Source organism: Nilaparvata lugens, chromosome 2, assembly GCF_014356525.2.
Source record: "Nilaparvata lugens isolate BPH chromosome 2, ASM1435652v1, whole genome shotgun sequence".
Classification (NCBI taxonomy): domain Eukaryota; kingdom Metazoa; phylum Arthropoda; class Insecta; order Hemiptera; family Delphacidae; genus Nilaparvata; species Nilaparvata lugens.
In genome coordinates, this window is record NC_052505.1 from 81257924 (window position 1) to 81276183 (window position 18260).

Here is an 18260-nt window from a genome sequence, read left to right on the forward strand (position 1 = left end):
AATAAAGCATGCTCAAATGAAAAATGCAGGCGAGGGAAGAGAGTCCGCTGATCTCATTTTTGGACGATCCAGTCGGGGGTCCACGGGGCGGAGCCTCCTTGCTAGACGGATATGGCGAGCGAAGCGAGCCTGACGGCTAGTTTTTAGATATTTTTCGTACCCAGGAACATTCGAATGCCCTACTGTATTGATAGCGAGTTCGGAAACACTCTTTGCTTACTTGTTACTTGTCTCATCCTCTCAGCAGTCCAGTGACCGTGGAATTGTCGAAATATCATGCGATGTTTGCATTGCAGGAATGTGACGTAGTGCTGATGTTTCCGCCAGGAGCGCAGGACCTGACGCTGATGTGGCTGCTCTCGCGGCTGAGAGCGGGAACACCCGGCCTGGTGGTGCATGTGAGGCATCACGCGCACTCCGACACCTATGGCTTCTACCTGACTGCACCTTTCCAAGTGTGAGTGTCGTCCTACACAACAACATACAATCCAGGGTTGTTGAACCCATTTGCAACTTTGATTTTAGTAAAGTGTGCCTCGTTATCAGCAATGAATTGATAACTAGTAGCTCTGTGAACAGTAGACCTCGCGCTCAGTAAGTTACATTGACCTGTTGTTATGTTTTCTCAAAAATTAATAAATTATTTATCATTTAAAATGTCTAGAAAAAATCCTAAATAAACATAGAGCTTTCTGTCCTATCTATCGTACCGTGACGTGTCGTCCCGGAATGTGAGTGTGAACGCTGTTATCAGGTCTGGCTGCCGTCGATACGCCAATCCAATCAACCTATCAGAGAATAGTGTAACTTACAGCTGATGATGTGTGAGCACACACGAAAGCATGCTCCAGTAAAATATTAATTTTTATTCAATTAAAGTGGATTTTTGACAACGTTTCAAGTCTATTCAACTATCAGAGAACATTCTGTGTTGTCGTGTTGGGAAAAATCGGTGTGTTGAAATTAACAAAATAAACCACCATAATGCTGATTTCCTACAAACTTCATTTCTCACTTTTCATGATTTTAGAAACCAATTTTTTTTCAATAATATTTGTTGCAATTTTAATCATCAGATTAGAAAAGAAAAATGTAAACAAAATGATTTCTATCAATAACTCCAAACTAGAATCATGGCCTCAGCTTATGGAAAGACAAAGTTAGTAGACAACAACACTGTCTACTAACGTTGATGGAAAGATACATTTCCAAGATGTTCGATGTTCTTGAACGTGTAGTATTATAGTCCACTAGACAGCTGATTTATGATAAATAATCCTAAAGTCTGATTTTTACGGTAATATTGACGTTCAAAGGAGACTCCTTTTCCTTTTGTATTATCCTTAAAATGCAAAATTTAAAACGTCGACGCGAAATTCATAAAGGGACATACCTGTCAAATTTCATGAAAATCTATTGCTGCGTTTCGCTGTAAATGCGGAACTTGAATATTAACATATAAACATAAAGAGAAATGCAAAACCTTCGACTTCGGCTGAATATTAGACCTCACTTCGCTCGGTCAATAATAGTTTTTGTCAAATTGAATGTGGAAGTCCAGTAAGAGGGAAAATCCCTCCGCAGGTGCTCGAATGTTGTAACACACACTGACGTCCGCATGATTCGATTCTTGTCAAACCATTGTTTTTTCTTCGTGTATCTACATACATCTGTCTGTTGCTGTGTGCCTTCGCCTTTAATTCGAGTTGGATCGTGTACCATTGTCAAAATCCAATTAAAAAAAGAGAATTCATTGCCTAGGCATGCTTGTAACATAATCCTGCAATACCGCATTACGACTTTTTATAAAGTTGTAGAGTTTCATCTAGTATACCATATAGTCTACATTCTTGTTTTTCCCTAATATTTAAATTTAAGTCCAAAAATAACCCCCTAACCCTATCTTTTTACCTTCCACTTTGAAACATAGCCAGTAGTTCTGTGAACAGTAGACCTCACGCAGTATTCTCATCCATAAGTACCTGATTGAACTATAGACCTTATAGAAATACAGCAATAGACTGGCTTCTCCACACATTTGTGTAATCACTTGTCAGCTGAATTATGATGAATAATTCTATAGTCTGATTTTTACTCTAATATTGGCTTATGAAGGAGGCTCCTTTTTCCTTTTATATTATCCTTGAAATGCAAAATTTCCAAAAACTTTGTATATACGTCGACGCGCAATTAAAAAAGGATCATACCTGTCAAATTTCATGAAAATCTATTACCGCGTTTCGCCGTAAATGCGCAACATATAAACATTCAAACATTTAAACCGTCGACTTGAATCTTAGACCTCACTTCGCTCGGTCAATTAAACAGAACTTCTAGGTTATGTCGTGATGTAATGAATTGAAACCGTAACGAACTGAGACCCTCCCTAGTACAGTATAAACACGTTCGGTCTAAAAAAGATAAGTAGAAGTGTATTGATTAATTAATTCAAAAAATCATACATTGAGATAAGTTGTGAGAGGTGAATCTGTGAATTGATTGAACTGTAATCTGTAAGTTGTGAGAGGTCGATCTGTTAATTGATTGGACAGTAATCGATTTTTTAATGATGTGCAGCTTATTGAAAGCAGCCGAAGAAGTGCACCTACCGAAAGTGCTCCGCCAAGACCTGGGCGGTGGCCTGAAGGAGTTTGTGCAGACGGAGATAGGCTGCTTCGATGGTGTCGACGAGGAAGGTCACTTCTTCACGACGCAGGAGAGACAGTCACTGGTTCTACACCTCCTGCAGACGCTGCGGGCTGGAGTGGGCGACAACCTGCCTGGCATGAAGATCATTGAGGGACAAGCTATCGGTAAGCTAACAGGGCCCTGTTGCATGATAAAATACAAGTTTATAGTTTGATACTTTCATATTCTAATAATCAGCTGACTACTGGCATTATTAGTATGTAATATCGGGGGACCGAGCTCCGCTCTGGAGTGTAAAAGCATAGAAAATTTGTAACGAAAGATTGAATTTTTAGTTTATATTTATTTATTTTCTCAGTCGTACAATTATTTTTACAGCTATATGAGGAGGCACAACAGGCTTATGCCCAAACTGTCCCTTTTCAAATTATTTATACTACAGTCAAACTCAAAATTTAGGTTAAGCTACTATCACTCATCAAAATAACAATTTATTCACACTTCAAAAAACAAACACATAATCAATTACAAACTAATAGTAATATGAATTTGATTTAGAATGATATTCTATATTTGCTACAATATTCGTTAATATACTATGTACTATTCTACATTAACAACATCTAGTTACTATTTTGGACTTTCTGAAGTGAACATTTTTTCTAAAAAAAGATAAATAAACAAAAATAAGTTTTTCTTGCTGAATATTATTCTTTCCGAGAGATCAGCTGAGGAATAACCCACACATGCACTCGTTCACTCACTTCCATTACCAAGGTCTATAAAATACTAATTATTTATAGACCTTGTCCATTACGGTATCGACAGACGATGAAATCTCCAGTTATTTTCTAAGGACATAGTAATCCTTTCAATGTCCTTCAGCGAGTTATCCCAGGGTTGAGACCCAGTGCATTCGGATTTTCATATCATAAACCTACTTTGTTCCAAATTTCATGAGAATCGTTAGAGCCGTTTTCGAGATCCGCTCACATACAGATATATAAACATATTAGCAGAAATTGCTCGTTTAATAGTATAGGATTTTATCATGCAATAGGCCGATGCTGGTAATAAAGACCACTTGTTTGTACCTCAGTTTTCATGTGAACTGAAGCTTGTGTAAAAGCACAGGAACAAAGCCCAGCTCGTCCAAACTCGGCCAAGACGTCTGAACGTTGTACAATGACCTACGCTTTACAACGAGTGCACTGGAACGTATGATTTTATGGCAATAGCTTCTATGTTATTTGAAATTCCAGTGCACTCATATAAATTGTACTCGGTTTGAAAATGTTCAAATATCGTGACTGAACTTGGTGAAACTGAGCATCAAAGGAACATTTCGACTTTTTATTTGAAATTCGTATTTTTAAATCAGTTTCTTTTATATCATATTGATGAATCATCGTTCTATATATGTTGTTCGTTCTCTCAGGTGTTTCACGACCCTATTCAACTGGATATACCGGGTTATTCTAAAAGAACTTTACAACTTTGAAAATTCATATAAATCTTATTAAACAAGGTACAGAGCTGGTTTTGGTGTTGTTTTAAAGGAAAACACTCCAAGTTTTGACTCGCGTAGTCCGCTAGTGCCTGGTCGCGCCGCACAAGCGCTAGCGGCAGTTACGTCAAAGATGGCTGCCTTCACTGGACCCGAGCGTGCTAGCTGTGTGTTTTGGTTGCAAATGTGCTTGATATGTTGCAAAAATTTTGATACCACAGATCGATGAGGATGACCGAGAACGAAATGTTTTCTTTATGCAAGATGGCGTACCACCACACTATCTGACTGACGTCCGGGATTTTCTTAATGACCGCTTTCCAAATCAGTGGATTGGCCGTAATGCGCCAATTGCATGGCCCCCTCGTTCCCCAGACTAACACCGCTGGATTTTTTCTTGTGGAGTTTCATAAAAGATATGATGTATGTACCTCCTTTGCCAGCCACTCTACCTGAACTTAGAGCAAGGATTTACGCTGCTGTTGAGTAAGTTACACCTGAAATGCTAGTGCGAATCTGGGAAGAAATCGACTATCGATGGGATGTCTGCAGGATAACCAACGGAAGTCACATAGAAAATCTTTAGTTCAAGGCAAAAAACCTTGAAGTGTTTTCCTTTAAAACGACACCAAAACCAGCTCTGTATCTTGTTTAATAAGATTTATATGAATTTTCAAAATTGTAAAGTCATTTTTGAATCATCCGGTATGGTTCATGAACTATGTCCCACGAATAAATTCCTGTTAAACTAAGCTGAAGAGCGCTTCTACAACATAACCTGTAAACTATCTTTGGCAGTAGAGCTTCAAACCCACAATTCATACCGACATAACACGTAAGCACGTGGTGAGTGATGCTGCAGTGAAAGATAAACGAGAAAATAATGTGTTTCCAAGTTAGTATCAGAGAATGAATTGGCATCACATGGAAACGGCATGAATTAAGAGTAAGACGACTCAAATGTCAAGTTGAAAACGTCCAAACTGGTTCAATTTCAAGAATTGAAAAGATACTAAACAGATGAAGAGAACTAATAGTGATTGGTATCAAGCGGCCCATAGACCAGCAATATTATTGCACAAAATAGTTTCTATTTATATCAACAGGCCATACAAATGTAATAAACACACATTTGTGTGGCCTGCTGTTATAATTTATTTATTTATTTGAAAATTTACATATTTGAGGGCACCAGGAACTGAATCCCATTATTGCCCTCATAACACACATTGAGCATACAATTTGAAAAACAATACATTAAAATGAAAATAAAATAACTTAACTAATATCAGAGACAAGAAATATAGCTTCGGCTTCGGGTAACAGAAAAATTAAGACCTATTCCCCCTATACCATGGGTAATCTACTTATGCTCCTTTATCTATGCTAATATACTATTGAGTTTTAGAAAAAAAACTAAAAACAAGATACAAAAAAATATAGTAGAAAACCTTGAAAATATGAAACTTATAGTATAGCAGATAAAAGATAAAGAAAAACCTATGTAACTAATACCGAAGAATTCAAGAAGAAAAGAAAAACAAACAAAGAAAAGAGAATTATGGAAACTTTGCAAATATGAAACTTATAGTTAAAAACACTAATATATTATGTAAATATAATTATGTTAGTAGGACAACTATTGGCATGGAACTATTGTAGGAATAAGAGCAATTAAACTGGAAACACCAATAGTATAAACTAAAATGATATGGACTATGAAGCAACAATATTACTAAAAGAGTTCCCAAAAATAATTCCACTGTGGCCATCCAGATCAAAGACACAACAATCACCTACAATGACAGCAGGCCATAAAACCAAGAAACCAGAAGATTAGGTACGGTACTATATTGTACAATAATATTGAAGGTATATTTCATGCTCTAAATTATTCGTAAAAAGTAGTAAAAATACAGCATACTTTATCATTCTATTTGTAAAGACCAAAAGGAATATTTAGTAGTAATAATTGATTAGTAAATAATAACTTCAATAGAATATTTGCTCAAACTACTTGAATTAAGTATATTGGATTAAGTTGCGTTGAGTCTAATATTTGGTGTTACTAACGGTGAATGTTTTGTATTCCAGTTCCGAAGTGTTTGTCTGCAGGAGTTATTGCTCAGGTGTTTCCATTGCACGATCTTCCTGCGCTAAAGCAATTACGAGAATCTTGGGTCCGTGCCTTCTTCCATAAACAACCCCTTGGTATGTACACCAAATTATTTATCTCCAAGAAAATTATTCATCTGAATAACCCATTATTCTTGATAGTTGGCTTAAAATAAGTCTATACAACTAATTTTGTGAAAGCCAAATTATAGTATTCATTAATGTGGCGTCATTGATAAATTTATCATGATAAATTGATTACAGTTGCTATAACAGCCAGCTTGCAAAAATCCTAAAATGAACTATAGTGAGGTCCACGTTATAATGGCAGTGGATAAAGATAGAACAACCGCGTTGCCTGTTCTCTGCCTTTATTATATTTCTACATTGTTAAAAACAGATTTGGAATCGTTGCGGAGCTAGAGAAGGATAGTACTACCTGCTTTGTCTAATGATAGACAAGGATAGCAACATCAAAGTTAATCAAATACTGTCATTATAACGTGGACCTCACTATAGAAAGCTTTCTGTAGATAAATCTACAAAAACTACATTGAATTAACATTTGTGACAAAGTTTTCAATTCTCACAAAAGGCTATGCGAATTTTTACGACATGACTAAGCAGATAATAAAAGACTAATATTACACTGATCCAGGATTTAATTTTAACTTGGTTGTTGCAATCCAGTATCATAGTTTTATTCTGATCTATGAAGAGATGATTTATGAGTAGTATTTGAAGTATTTAGGAAAACATTTCGACTAGAAATTGAATTTTAATAGGCCTATACTGTCATTATTTTTTGATTTGGAAGAAATGCATTCTTGTATTTTTTACACTAAACTTGAATTTGTTGTAGTACTTACCTATAATCCTTCGCTTTTCTCTCTGTTTACAGATTCTATATGTAGCTACTTTGGCGTCAAAATAGCAATGTATTTTGCTTGGCTTGGACATTATACATTCGCTCTTATCGTGCCTGCTTTTGTTGGCTTCATTTTTTGGGTATGTAACTCAAGAGTATTTTATTTACTGAGCACTAGAACTAAAATGAATTACTTCCTTACTGAGGCGATAAAAATTCATACTTTACATTTTCTGTAATCTGTAATACGCTATTAAACAAAATTAGATTTTCAAATTGAAAGTCAAGTACTAACTTGAATAAAAATGCCTTATTAGTTTCGACATTAGTTTTTTATTATTTCTTTTATCATCCTTACTATTTATAAAAATGACTTTCGATTTAGTGCAGGAAAAATAAGAGGTATGTTGTTTGACGCATCATAACTTCTGAACTACCGAACTTATTAATAACTTGAAATTTTGCTTAAAGATTCTGAATTTACCGAGGATTATTTAAGGCCTATCAACTCGTCTGGTAGAGATTACAAATAAAAAATCAGGGATTTTCTTATAAAAAATGTTTTTGCACCACTAATGAATATTCTAGATTTTTTATTAATTTTCAAGATGTTGTGATTTCATTTGTATAAGTAAGTTAATGATGGTCTTTTATGAAAACATAATGTGGTCTTCTATGAGAACATAATGTGCTCTCTCACTTTGCAAGCACGTATTTATTTGACTTGCATCCTCGGAAAATTCAGAAACTTCATGCAAAATCTCAAATTATTCATCTCTGTAGTTCTGATGCGATGATGCATCAAGCAACTATCTTTCCTGTAGAAATGGAAAAATCAAAGTTCCCTTTCTTTATTTCTCACAACATTTTTTGGTTTATAATGCCTTTTTCAAGTGAGTGGGTGAAATAAACTCTCTTTACTGTGTTTACTAAATCCGAAATCATTTTGCCATGGATTAATTTGGTGTTTTGGTTGTTGAATGGAATAGGTGGGGTTTGTGCGCGGTGACCAGGCGACTGAGGACGTTGGCTTCGTTCTGTTCTCGTTCTTCAACGTGTTGTGGTTCAGCATCTACCTGGAGGCGTGGAAGCGGTACAGTGCAGAGCTGGCCTACAAGTGGGGCACATTGGACCAGCGAGACGAACTGCTACTTGAACCTCGGCCTCTTTTTACGGTCAGTTACACAATTATTAAAAATCACAGTATTATTGATCATAATGTTTACACCAGTTTCTATTAAGATCAATAACACAATAATAGCAAAATTAAAAATAACACAAGGATTGTGTTGCTATTATTGTTGTAATTAGTATTTTATTTACCAATGTTAGTCTATTATATCAGTGTCATTTGTAACATAAATGAATAAAGTATGATAATAGGTGTATCATAATGTACGATAGTTTTTATAATAGTGGTATTGCTTGCAGTATATTTTATTCAAAATCTATTCAGTGCAACAGCCACAATATAACTTGTAGCACTGAAAATACTGGTAGATCTCAATTTAATTCCTATATTTATGAATTTAGGTGAAACCGACTTTTTCTGATTTTTGGAGTAGTGATCATTCAGTGTAAGAATCATTTTGAATCCTAGCTCATTTTAGTAGAAGACCTGAGTGCCTTTTATTCTATTAACATATAATTATTGCCGTTGAATGCAGGAAAATAAAAAATATGCTAGATATGTTATCGCTGATAAAAAAGCGTGCAAAATATCATTAGAATCTGTTGACACGTTTTGCTGTGAATGCTTTACAAATTCACATGAAATGTCTCTGTATAGTAAGAAGTAAATGTGATACTATTTTTGCAGATGTCCAGAATGAATAGAAATACATTGTTTTCGATATTGTTGGTCGAGTCCCTACGAGAAGCTCCCACCTAGTCTAATGTTGTCTTTTTGGCGTTAATACAGCCCTAAATTTGACGTCTTTTTTTGTCCACTTGGTTTAGTCTAGACTGGTTATATTTTAGTCGAATTTATTAAGCGTCTAGAAAAAGTGGTTGTGAAAATTTCTAGTATTGTTAAAATTAAGTTAAATTAGTCAAGTCAAAATTATTAAATTAAAACTAAAGTTGTAGTACGTTAAAATATATATTTTTTGAAAAATGTGTGTCGGTGCAGGGCTCCCTGGAGGTTAGTCCGGTGACAGGACGTCTTGAGCCGACATATCCTGCGTGGAAGCGGAACGTCTTCCGTTACTTCGTGAGCTTCCCTGTGATAGCCGTCTGCCTTGCCATTGTCTTCGTTGTCATGATCCTCAACTTGAGATTACAGGTGAAATAATCATATATGCAGTTATTTAAAACTAGTAGTTCTGTGAACAGTAGACCTCACGCAGTTTTCTCATCCAAAAGTATCTGATGTCACCTGTTTGAAATGTTAACAAACTCAGTTCACGTTTGAATTTGTATTCCATATTATATTATTCATCCAGTTCCGTGATAATCTTTCCATCTGATGAAAATTAATTTTCTACAATCAAAAATATTATAATTTCTTCAGCATTATTTAGTTCATTTGATTATTTTTAATCAGCTATCAAATTAGTTTTTTTTTATGTGAGAATATTGTTACTGATGGGCACGCATAATAATACCATGACTGCAAAACAAAATATTGAAACCAAAGACCTTAAAGATGCATAACTCTTCAAGGTCTTTGATTGAAACTATAGACCTTATAGAAATAGACACGGCTTCTCCAGAACATCTGTGTAATCCACTTTTCAGCTGATTGATTATGAATAATTCTTAAGTCTGATCCTTAGACCAGTTATAGAATAGACACGCTGGGAAGTCTAGCCTCTGAAGCCAACATCTACTCCCATCTTGACGTCACAACCAAGCTAACAACAATGCATTGAATAACAACAATGTAAGTTAAACACCACTAACATTTACACAACAAACTCAAAAGTTTTCTAGAATTTCTTTACGATGCGTAACGTCACTGTTGTGACGTCAAGATGGGTGGATTTGGCAGTACATGTTGGCTTCATCGACTTTCTATATGAATATACAATGAGCCGTGTCTATTCTATAACTGGTCTAAGGTCTGATCAATTCTATCCTCAGAGTAGATAATATATATAGTGATATCAGAGTATGGAGGAATTCCTTTTCTTTTCATATCCTTAAAATGCAAAATTTCACAAAACCTTGTGTATACATCGACGCGCAGTTGAAAAAGGAATATTCCTGCCAAATCTCATCGAATTCTATCAACGCGTTTGGCCGTAATCGCGTTACATACAGACAGACAAAAGGAAATACGAGTTCAAACATAGACCTCACTATGTTCGGTCAATAATCCTATTAGTTTTTTTGTGGCTGCAAACTACAATTGAACTCCAAATAGAACTTAAATTCATATGCACACATTAAAATAATTCTATTAGTTTTTAGTGGATGCAAATTAGATACAATTTCTACAATTTATGAGACAGATTGTCTAATATTCTAGGCATATTGTCTAATAACCACCTAGGACGTTATTATTATTTTTTATTTAGTATTTCAGTCTGCTTTTAAATTCATTTGGCAACGTGTTTTTGGTTGAAAAATATTATTTATATTTGAATTATTTTATAGAGCTACTTGAAAGTTTAGCTAGAAAGAATCAGTAGCACCCTTTATTTGCGACACGAAGCTAGTCGTGTTTTAAAATACGAAGAATTAAAAAGTGTTTCAAAATATTAAATACAATGAATCACTAGTAATAGAAAGAAAAGTAAAAATCTTAGTACCCTTTTTGAAATATTTAATCACAACATGTTTCGGACATTGATGCCATTTTCAAGTGATATGAAGTAAATTAATAAATACTGCTAGAAGATTCTTATTTTGATCATATGTTAGTGTATTCATATGATTTTATGAACTAAAACTATAAATTGTGGATTCAAATTCGCATGATTCTATCAAAAATGGGGTTATTGGTGTCTAATTGGATAAAGTTTATATTTTTTTTTTTAAATTTTGCCGCTTTATAAATATGAAATTCTTCTTTAACATTTTCTTTCTATTTCTATAAAAGTAGCCCTATACAGAAAAGAGATGAATCACTAGTACTCTTATATTATTTTTTGTTTCTGATATGAAACTAGTCGTTTCAGAAATAAAACATATAAGTATATGAGCTAGTGATTCTTTGTATTTAGTTTTTATAGTAATGTATTTTGCTTGAAAGTTGAGAACCGTCCTTTATTTTTATTAGTACAATGGCTACTATCTCTAATCATACCAATATAAGGGTGTGATCACACTGAATGATGCATATATGAGCAAGTTCACGTCAGATCATGCATGAGCCGAAAAAACAAAATCTGTAAATATTCGTTGACGTGCATGAAGCTGCTCACACTGAACGCAACCAGTAAGTGCATGCATTCAGTGTGAAAGCTCCTATTGATCTTTCCATGGTTCTCATCTGCGTGCTTGGTCATACATAATTAAGCACTTATACTTATTTAATGTGATCACACCCTTACCCATCAATGCAAACATACCAAAACATCAAACTTATGAACCTGTCATTAGCTACATTAGAATATTGAATGCTTTTGGAACGGTACATTAAAATTGTTAAGACCTTTGATTTAATAAGTGAGCCTGAACTTGAACTTATGTCAAAAAACTGGTCGTGTAATAACTGTTTATCGAAACTGAGAATACAGCGTAATAGCAGCTCAGATACGCCAGTGAAAACTACACCAGGGAAAACGGCTACTGGTTCGGATTCTCAAGCTTCAAATAACACTGACACGTCAACAATAACAAAAGACGCTTTTAAAAAATTGTTATTGGACTTAAAAAACGAGATTCTTAGTGGTCAAGCCAAGCTAGAGAAATCGCTTGATGCGTGTAAGCAGCAGCTCAGTTCGAACGCCGTTATTCTTACAACACAGAGTGAAATCATTAAGGCACAGGAGGAAATTATCTCATCTTTAAAAATGGATAATATAGAACTGAAAAAGAATGTCGAACTTTTGACCAATAAGTTGGATGCACTCGAGCAGTATGGCCGGAAGAATACGCTGGAGATTCGAGGTGTGCCGGTTGCTGATAACGAGAATGTGGCAGATTTGGTGATAGCGACATGTAAGGCGGTTGGCGTGACTGTGGGAGCCGAGGCGATTGACGTATGTCACCGCCTAAAGAAGAGTGCAGCGCAGCCGACGCCCGCCATCGTCGCCAAGTTTGTGCGTCGCGACGTCGTTCACCAGGTGCTCGCAGGCAAGAAACAGTTGAGGAAGCTGTCCTCTCGAGTCTTTGGCAATCAAGGTGACGATCAACCAATTTATATTAATTTGTCATTAACTCTAGAGCGGAAAAGGTTACTAGCTCAAGCTAAAAAAATTCAGAAGGACCTGGGGTTCAAGTATGTTTGGGTTGACTGGGCTGGAAATCTAAAGGTCCGAAAGGTGGATAAGGGAAAGGTGTTTACTATAAATACAGATAATGATCTAAACGCTCTTATGGCCACCTGTACTTGACTCCTTAATTTTTCGAAAGAAGAATCCAACTTAACTGACTGATGGTACCTATTTTTATTTGATAATGTAGATTTTTTCCCAAATAAGAATAATTCTAATAATAATTGATTATGATAACTATAAATTCGAATATCAAATGAACGATAGATGAATATCAATATTTATATAGCTATAAAGCTGTATTATCTAAATTGATTTTTTCAAAATAGTTCTCTTGTTCCAACTTACATATTTAAGCTTTTGTTTCTTTTCCCATTACTTTCGTTTAATTATTTCCAGTTATATTTTTAACTTAATTTGAATATTATTTTTTCCCACATCTCAATATCATGCGATTTCTATTTAATGATGCAAATGTATTGCAATGAACGAGAAAAGCGTATTTCTTTTCTTTTCCCCTATCCATCCTTGCTTTTCTGTAACAAGTGATTTGTATCTTCGTATTGTGCCTTATAACGGAGGGGGATGTAATGGGGTGAATTCTCAATTGTGCTTATTCTAAATGTGTGAATTATGTGAATGAAGTGAGAACGCTGAGATGACTTTTATTTTATATTCGATTTTTATTTCACTTTATTAATGTACATATGTATTTTTTATGAGATGTTCATAGGTCTTAGTTATTTTTGGAGGGGATTATTGCCTTGGAGTGAACGGAGAGACTGTGTTAACTAGTAAAAAAGAATATAAATAAGTAAATAAAATATAAAAATTGATAAATTGCACTCTAGGCTGCAACGGCTTACTTGTCAATTCAATGTTTGATTCTTGTTCTTTTCATGATTTTGTTCCTCGGTAAAACTTTCCAAGCAATCTTATCATTAGAGTGCCTAGTCCGGGTAGCATTGTCGACCCTGATCACCAAATTCTCTAATTACAGTTCTCTTTCAAAAATACAGCAAGATTCCTTCATCTACTTCTGTTCTTATCGTAGTAACAGTTTGCAATAGAGCAAAAGTGATGCAGTTTCTCCTCTCGCTCACGGCGGTATCTCTCTCTTACATTAAGCACTTTGTTTTTATTTTTATTCTTATTTTTATTTTCGTTCATCGATAGTAGCCTACTATCTCAGTCAACTAGATTATCCTTTCTTTTTCGAGGTAAACAAAATATAGAAATGCCGTACAGAAAGATGATTAAGTTTACCTGATAAAATTTCGTTTGAGGCATGGCTTGAATGTGCCTATACCACTTCTTCTCTATACCTAATTTAAGTAACTTTTAAAATTAAAAACTAACAAATTTTCATTTAACGTTAATTTTTCTTTTATCACATAGTTTTTCAAAGAAATTAGTAGCTTATATCTTTTCTACTTTCTCTTGTCTATTTTTTCTCTTTCCTTTTTAATCTTTTTAATAACCTTTCATGGTAATAATTGATAATTTTGACAATGAAGCTGCACAGGAATGCTACGATACAATTGAGTTAGATAATATTCTTCCACCCCTACCAATTAATTTTGTTAATGATGTGGAGAGGAGTTCAATGAGTGTTCTTCACATGAACATACGAAGCCTAAACAAGAATTTCGATGAATTCGCCTACACAATTGAAAACTGTTCCTTAAAATTTAATATTATAGTATTGTCTGAGACGTGGATGAGCGAAGACGAGCCTTTCAACTATGTTTTGAATGGTTACTCGTCAATAAATCAGCCAGGTAAGAGAAATAGAAAGAATGGTATCTGTGTTTTCATCAGTAATGAACTGTCTTTTAACAAATTAAACATTGAAATTATGGAATCAGACTCATTGATACTTAATATTAAAAATCCTATCACTAAAAATGAGATCAATTTAATTGCAATATACAGATCACCCTCTCTATCAGCAAATCTTTTTTTGAATGCTTTGGAAAGTACTTTAGAAAGACTGCTCGCACATAAAAATATAATTCTAATTGGTGATATCAATATCAATCTAAAACAGACTACCGCTATTTCTATTGATTATTTCAACATATTGTCTTCAAACGGTTTCGTCTCCTATATAAATAAACCTACTCGAGTCCAAAATCAATCGGAATCGTGCATTGATCATATCTTTTTCAAAAATAGTTCCTTCAAAGCTGAAGATTTGATAGGTGCTATTTTCAAGACCGATATAACTGACCATTACAGCACCAGTATCCATATTAAAACCGCAGACGGTGGTTCTGATAGGCCTAATTTAGCAAACACTATTACTGAAAAAATTGTTTTCAATAAATTAATTTCAAATCTTGAAAATGAAGATTGGGAGGAGGTAATAAATAATAATAACATCCATACACTAGTACACTCTTTTGAACAAAAACTTTCAACCCATATTGAAAATGCAACTATCAAAATAAAGACATCACACAGAAATAAACCACTAAAGAACTGGATCACCACCGGACTAATAAGAGCTATTCAAACCAGAAATAAAATGCACAAAAAACTACAGAAGCAACCACATAATAACGAAATGAAACAATGCTACACTCGCTATAGAAACGTCCTAAACAAATTACTGAAAGAAACCAAGATTAGGTATTACAGAAATAAATTGGAGCAAAGTAGAGGTAACTCCAGGAAGACATGGAATACCATAAATGAAATACTTGATGTAGAAAAGAAAAATTCAAAGACTGATATTGATCCTGAAATTTTAAATAAACATTTTTCGTCTATCGGGAGAGTACTCGCAGAAGAACTGAATAAAGAAAATAAAAACATCCCTCCTCCAACTGGTCAAAATTCCCGTTTTTCACGAATAGGTTTCCCAAATTCCTTTTTCCTTTTCCCGACAAATGAGGAAGAAATTATCAAAACAATTAAAGACCTCAAATCCAGCTCAGCACCAGGAATTAATAACATAAATAATAGCTGTCTAAAAATCATTGCCCACTATATTGCTAAACCTTTAAAAATTATAATTAATAAATGCTTTGAAGAAGGTTTCTTTCCGGAGGAGTTCAAGGTGGCTAAAGTCATACCTTTACATAAATCGGGAGATGTTGACGATCCCAATAACTACCGCCCAATAAGCTTGCTAAGTGGATTTTCAAAGATCATGGAAAAGCTTATTAAAAAGCGGCTAGTACAATACATGATTGTGAGTAAGGTGATTCACCCTAACCAGTTTGGATTTCAAGAAGGAAAAAACACAGAAGACGCTATTTCGTTATTAGTAAAAATTTTAACTGAAAATTTTAGTAATAATAAAAAATCTATTGCAATTTTTATTGACTTGAAAAAAGCATTCGATACTGTCCCACACACCAAACTGTTGGAAAAGCTCAATAGAATTGGAATTCGAGGTTTGCCCCTGAAACTTTTTACAAGCTACCTTGAAGGTCGCTCTCAAATATTATCAATTGAAAATAAATCCAGTACTGAAAATCTTTTAGATTACGGCTTACCGCAGGGGACTGTACTCTCACCAATTTTATTCATACTATACATTAATGACCTCCTGAATCTCGACTTGCAAAATGGTCAAACAATCTCATTTGCCGACGACACCACTTTAGTTTTTTCGGGTGATAACTGGGAGAGTACTAAAATATCAGCTGAGAAGGGTATTTCCAGGGTCAAGAACTGGCTTGACTATCATACCCTGACTCTGAATCATAAAAAATCTTCATTCATGACCTTCACACCAAATGCTGCTACTCAACCTGTAAACCGAATAAACTTGAAAATTCATAATATCAAATGTAATAAAATAGGTTTGAATGATTGTGACTGTCCTAAACTAGAGGACTCTAAAACCGTTAAATACCTGGGAATAATTGTTGACCGTCATCTGAGATGGGATTCCCAGATCCAAGCTCTATGTCACAAGGTCAAGTATCTAACAAATAAATTTTACAAAATGAGCCAGTTGAAAATGCAACAAATTACTAGAATGGCCTACTTTGCTTACGCACAATCTGTGTTGCAATATGGAATTAGGGTATGGGGGGGTGCTGCTGAATGTCATATAAACAAGATCTTCAATGTTCAAAAACATATAATAAAAGTGGCACTAAGCAAACCAAGACTGTATCCTACTAGAATTCTCTTCCAGGAATCTAACATACTTACAATCAAACAGCTCTACTTGAAAAATTTAATTTCATATTTATTAAAAAACAAAAATCTTTTCAATACCCGAATTACTCCATATAACACGCGCCAAACTTACAGGAGATCTGACTTACCTGAAACTAATCTAACAGTATGTAGAATGCAATTTCCGTATAGATGTGACAAACTAGTAAATATTATACCACAAGACTTCATATCAGACAATCAAAATTGCTATAAGAGAAAAGAAATCTTATCATGGATCAAAACATCACCTGACGTTTTCAGTAATCAAAGGCAGTAGCTTATAACAAATTCTAAATTTACGTTTCTCCACTCACCTCTTCTCATCACCAGTTGACTTGTGCATTCACTGTGCTTCTTCTCTTTCTCAGGTTTTCCCTCTTATATTGTAAAAAAACTGTTCTTCATTTCACTCTGTATTTCAAATTTGTTTTACCATTAGGCTATTCTTAGTCATTTATTATATTCTATTTTATAAATATTTTTTCTTTTCCACGTTTCTCAATCTTTATATTCTCTTACTCATGCTCGCGAACAGACGAAAGTCTTGCGAGCTACACATTCTATTGTACTCTTTATTTATTTTTGTATTTTTGTATATTTAAACTATGTAAAATGTGCAAAGAATGAATAAATTGAATTGAATTGAATATTAACCTTATTCTTTTTTGAAACTTTTATTTGTAAAAATTTGGGAGAAGACAGTTTTGGGCTATGCCTGTTGTCTTCTCCCAATCATATTATAATTATGATTTGTAATTGTCAATGAAATAAATAAATAAATAAATATGATGGAACGTATTTTTCTCAACTGTCTTTTTAATTTCAGGATTGGTGGGATCATCAAATTGAATCAAAAGGATACGCATTTTGGCTTAGCTATTTACCAAAAATTCTCTTAGCAATTGGAATAACTCTATTGGATGAAGCTTACTATAAGGTGGCCAGTTGGCTCAATGATAAAGGTGAGACTTTCAAATATAATTATGTAAATCATGTTTTTATCGCAATATCATATTATTAATCCTACATATTATACAGGGTGATTCACATAAGGTGTAACAATAGGTAACTTGTTAACCGTTCATTTTACAGAGAACCTGAAATGGGCAACTTCTCTTCTTTTTTGTGACATTTTACGACATGCCATTTTAAATTGAAAATTTGGCCGCCATCTTTCAAAATGGAGAACAAATTTATCTTTTTAAATGGCAACTCCCATTTTTCATGATATTGTATTCTACGTAAAATTTTAAGACATTTTTTCAATTTAAAATTGCATTATAGTAAAATGTCACAAAAAAGAAGGGAAGTTGCCCATTTAAAGTTCTCTGTAAAATAAACGGTTAACAAGTTATCTATTGTTACACCTTATGTGAATCACTCTGTATGTTGATATATTGGGCAATAATGTTTCAAAAATAATCTCTTTATCGTATTCATGCTTCTTCTAACATGCGTTTTCAAGCCTTAATAACTCCTACTGTGAGAAAAAGCTTTGAAATACAAGAAATTGTATCAATCGATGTTTTTTCATTTAGGCGTAGCTTATAGATTA

At 34.2% G+C, this 18260-nt stretch overlaps 1 protein-coding gene across 1 annotated transcript in view; it reads left to right on the plus strand.

The window, feature by feature from the left end:
- LOC120349695 (anoctamin-8) overlaps positions 1-18260 on the plus strand; it is a 72883-nt gene that overhangs the window by 4903 nt on the left and 49720 nt on the right. The window contains exons 3-9 of the mRNA XM_039420212.1: positions 297-457; positions 2578-2813; positions 6251-6367; positions 7173-7279; positions 8129-8314; positions 9271-9423; positions 17532-17667. Of these exons, the coding sequence (XP_039276146.1) occupies positions 297-457; positions 2578-2813; positions 6251-6367; positions 7173-7279; positions 8129-8314; positions 9271-9423; positions 17532-17667 (1096 nt within the window). The remainder of the gene's footprint in view (positions 1-296; positions 458-2577; positions 2814-6250; positions 6368-7172; positions 7280-8128; positions 8315-9270; positions 9424-17531; positions 17668-18260) is intronic.